Source organism: Amphimedon queenslandica, unplaced genomic scaffold (assembly GCF_000090795.2).
Source record: "Amphimedon queenslandica unplaced genomic scaffold, v1.1 AMPQUscaffold_9393_Cont18587, whole genome shotgun sequence".
NCBI classification, from domain to species: Eukaryota; Metazoa; Porifera; class Demospongiae; order Haplosclerida; family Niphatidae; genus Amphimedon; species Amphimedon queenslandica.
The window spans coordinates 1-3,628 of record NW_003550335.1 but is presented as its reverse complement, the minus strand read 5'-3'; the positions used below and the strand labels follow the sequence as shown (position 1 = coordinate 3,628).

Genomic DNA, 3,628 nt, shown 5'->3' with positions numbered 1-3,628 from the left:
AAGTCGAATCTAATAATCTTTTCTCAATACACGAGTCACTAAAGAGGGATTTGGGAGATGAAGAATCCCTTCATTATCTTTACTGGTCCCTTAGAGCAACAGCTAATGAAGGTGTAGCACGTAAATATCTCAAAGATCTCTTTGACTCGTCTTCTTTCTCCGAAGAATGGAACCCGGATGACCCCAGGGTGCTAATGAGGTATCTAATGACTCGTATTGATATGAACCCTCAGTTCTCGTCACATGATCCATCTCAGTACGAAACCTACGTCTCGTTTATTTTATTGGATTATCCTGAATTGGGTCATCATAGCCATTACCCACACAACGACTACACTAAGAGATTGGATCTCTACCGCTTGTTGGAAGAGAAATGCTACATTGTCCCGCAAAACATTGAGGCACTGACTGGTATATTGGGACGATTGGGACTTTTAAAGCTAAAGACAGAGATCGAGGAAGACTTTGCTCTTCTACTGCGTGACGTCGATTCGCTTCAACTCAAGAAAACGTTTCGTTCGATCCAGTCAAAAATGAACCAAAGCACAAGCCTGCCTCGTATTTATTATATATTGGAGACTTTACTTACCGAAAATGCCAAGAGGGACAATCTCCTCTCAATGTACCAGTCGCTGCAGATGAGGGATCTTAATGGCCTCAACCCTCTCTGGTACATGTTTTGGGTTCTCAACGGTACTCAAAATGAGCGACTAGCGACTTTAATCCCCAACCCTCCTCCATCAGACTGGACTCCTACTGAATCAACTCTCCTTCTAAGAATGATACTAGTTAGTGTCGATATTTCCCTCAGAGACCCAGCTTTCTTTAACACATTTACCCGCACAATTTCATCGTATAATGATTACATTGGCAGTGTTTCTAATTATCCTCCTGATAGGTTCGACTTGCGTATGGACCTTTATCGTCGTCTTGAAGAGAGTTCCGTGATTAGTACCAGCAACATAGAACCTTTGCTAAATGTCCTTGAGATTCTCGGCCTAAAGGCTCTTAAAGAGGAAGTGGCCAAGTCCTTTGCTAGTCTTTCAAAGGCTGAAGTGAAGAGAGTGTTTGATGCTCTCATGTCTAAACTAGACATACCACGTGTCCTGCCACGTGTCTATTACCTATTGGAGTACCTACTAACAGATGACGCTAAGAGCAACGACTTATACTCAATGTACTTCTCTCTTTCGAAAAGAAACCTTGACAAGGATCATCCTCTCTGGTACATAGCCTGGGCTCTATCCCATACTTATAATGAGTCTCTGGTGAAGGAGCACATGGACTCGCTCCTGGTTGATAATCCAATACCTCATGAATGGATGCCTCCTAATCCAAAGATGATGCTCAGACTTGTAATGGTACGCATGGATCTGAGTGAAGAGTTTCGTGACAGGGATACTTATATTAATTTCATTCGTATCGTGTCACCACAAGACGAGTACATTGGCATACCAGAGTCCTTCCCTTTCAATCAGCAGATGGAGCGAATGAACTTCTACCGAAGACTAGAGAATGTGAAGTTGATAAGGACGGAGGACATATCGGCCATTATTAACGGATTGAGAGGGATTGGAGAAATCAAGCTGTTGGATAGAGTCAGTGAAGACTCTAGACGTTTCTTTTTCTCTCATCGAAAAGTGACTCCCACTGGTTACTACAGCTCAGCTCAACTAGCTCATTTTAATCCTTCTTCACCTCTTTATTCAATGCATGGGCTGGACTCATCTCTCCCTCCTCCTCCCCCTCCTCCTTCTCAATCATCTCTCAATACTCCAGCTGGCCCTATGCTTAACCAATCAGGAGGACAGTCAACTGCTGTGTCTCAATTAACTGGAGGACCTCCTCCCCCTCCTGTCACGAGGGAAGGAGGAGGAGCTTTAGTACCTTCATCAAAACCACCTGATTATAATTCAGTTGTTAGTGAGTATCAGTATCACCCACCAAAGACACCTGACACAATGACAGGTACATACTGATAACTATAATAATGATTAAATATACATACAACACACATGATGTATGTTGTATAGTAGATCTATGATATGATGTATAATGTATGTGTATTAGTAGAAATTAAATAAACCATTGTACATATAATATAAACAAACCAATACTTGTTGTTGTTGTTGTTGTTATTATTATTTTATTACAGGCCCCACAGGAGCAACCCCTCTCCTAATATCTCTTCTAGCAGTTCCTAGTCTTGAAGAACGAATCTGGATAAATGGAGAGTCAGGGGAAGACATTGTCAGGTTGTGTATCAAGAAATTACTCGATTCCTATATCTTTCCTGACGATAAGCAGTTTATGTTACGTGTGGCACATGTCATGTCTCGTTTTGGTAATCCTCCATTTCCTTTGTGTACCGACGGTGGTATCTGGCAAGTTAGTCTCTTTGCTCATAATGATAATCTCGACACTCGGACTCACGTTCGACTTACGACAAAGTATGAAAAGATCTCGCGGTGTTTTCAGATCGACTGGACGTCAGTGGAGAGGAGACATCTGGAAATTCCAATGTATTCTGCCATAGCTGCTAGATTGTATCTAAGCAATTTCGCCGAAGCTATTCCACCTGCTTATAAAGTTGAAGAGCAAGCAAAGTACTGGTGGGAAATTTATATGATGAGACACGAGTCAAAACACTATATGAAGAAAGAGGATTTTAATAATACCATTAGAATGTTGAGTGGCCAGCAGTAGTAGATCTATGTTAATTAATGGTAGATTTGTGATGATTATTCATTATAATTATTATTAATGGCTATTGTAATTATTAATTCATGGATGATGATCTATGAGTAATTAATGGGTGCCATTTGGTGGGTATGTACAAAATAAGGGGACTTCCCGAGGATATCCCCCTCATTGGCTCATATAGCTCATTCTTCTCTCCGAGTCTCCGTCGATTGCAAAGCAGCTGCAAAGAATGGCCTCACTGTCGTCTTCTCTTCGAAAAGGAAAGGCCGATATAACCACGCAGATTAACCAAATAGATCAAAAGCTCTCCAAGAAAGAGAAAGGATCCTTTTTATATCTAGTCGAAGTACTCGCAAAGGAAGCAGATCCTAGCAAGTCTTTAATCGCCCTTTTGGGTGACTTGCGCCACAAGTACTGCCATGAAAAGGATGATTCTATTGATATTTTAAGGATTATACTGGATAAAGCTAAATTAAAGAAATATGCAGATATTCTTTGTCCTCCAAACCAGTTTAGGCCACCCACACTTGAAAATTATCAGTACATATCTGAACATGAGTGCAAGCTTGTGGCAATGAGGTCATGCCTCATAAATCTGGTTTGTTCCCTGACTAAGGATTTGCTGCGTACCCTTTTGGAAACCCTTTGTCTCAAAAGTGACAGCAATCCTGAAAATTACACCTGTATCTACACCCTTTTGAGGGAGCTGGAGCAAAGAGCAACCATATCTCCTGGAAGACTTGAGTTTATTTCTGAAGTATTGGAAGAAGATGATCGGTTTGCCAGCGTCAGACACATCATAGGTAAGTGCTATAGAGTCTACACTATGTTTATTATATATTACACTGCACAAATTAGACAGTTACCAGGAGCAATTTTGCAATGAAGGACAAAGACACTCCTCTACTGGAAACAGTTAGTCATC

The 3,628-nt window shown here is 41.1% G+C and overlaps 2 protein-coding genes across 2 annotated transcripts; both read left to right on the top strand.

Annotated features, from left to right (window-relative positions):
* The first annotated feature begins 6 nt into the window (after nucleotides 1-6).
* On the top strand, nucleotides 7-2,783 carry LOC100632560 (uncharacterized). Its single transcript, XM_003391401.3, has 2 exons — nucleotides 7-1,968; nucleotides 2,156-2,783. Exons 1-2 carry the CDS (start codon nucleotides 195-197, stop codon nucleotides 2,704-2,706), a joined length of 2,325 nt encoding a protein of 774 aa, XP_003391449.2. The 5' UTR covers nucleotides 7-194; the 3' UTR covers nucleotides 2,707-2,783.
* An 82-nt stretch (nucleotides 2,784-2,865) lies between these two features.
* Nucleotides 2,866-3,623, top strand: LOC109590835 (uncharacterized). The gene is made up of 2 exons (XM_020006707.1): nucleotides 2,866-3,506; nucleotides 3,562-3,623. Exons 1-2 carry the CDS (start codon nucleotides 2,933-2,935, stop codon nucleotides 3,621-3,623), a joined length of 636 nt encoding a protein of 211 aa, XP_019862266.1. The 5' UTR covers nucleotides 2,866-2,932.
* The last annotated feature ends 5 nt before the right edge of the window (nucleotides 3,624-3,628 follow it).

Bases quoted from the DNA above. Each gene is read 5' to 3' on its own strand.
- LOC100632560 (XM_003391401.3), top strand. From the start codon at position 195: ATGAGGTATCTAATGACTCGTATTGATATGAACCCTCAGTTCTCGTCA. The intron at 1,969-2,155 runs GTACATACTGAT...ATTTTATTACAG, and splicing joins GACACCTGACACAATGACAG to GCCCCACAGGAGCAACCCCT.
- LOC109590835 (XM_020006707.1), top strand. From the start codon at position 2,933: ATGGCCTCACTGTCGTCTTCTCTTCGAAAAGGAAAGGCCGATATAACC. The intron at 3,507-3,561 runs GTAAGTGCTATA...TGCACAAATTAG, and splicing joins CAGCGTCAGACACATCATAG to ACAGTTACCAGGAGCAATTT.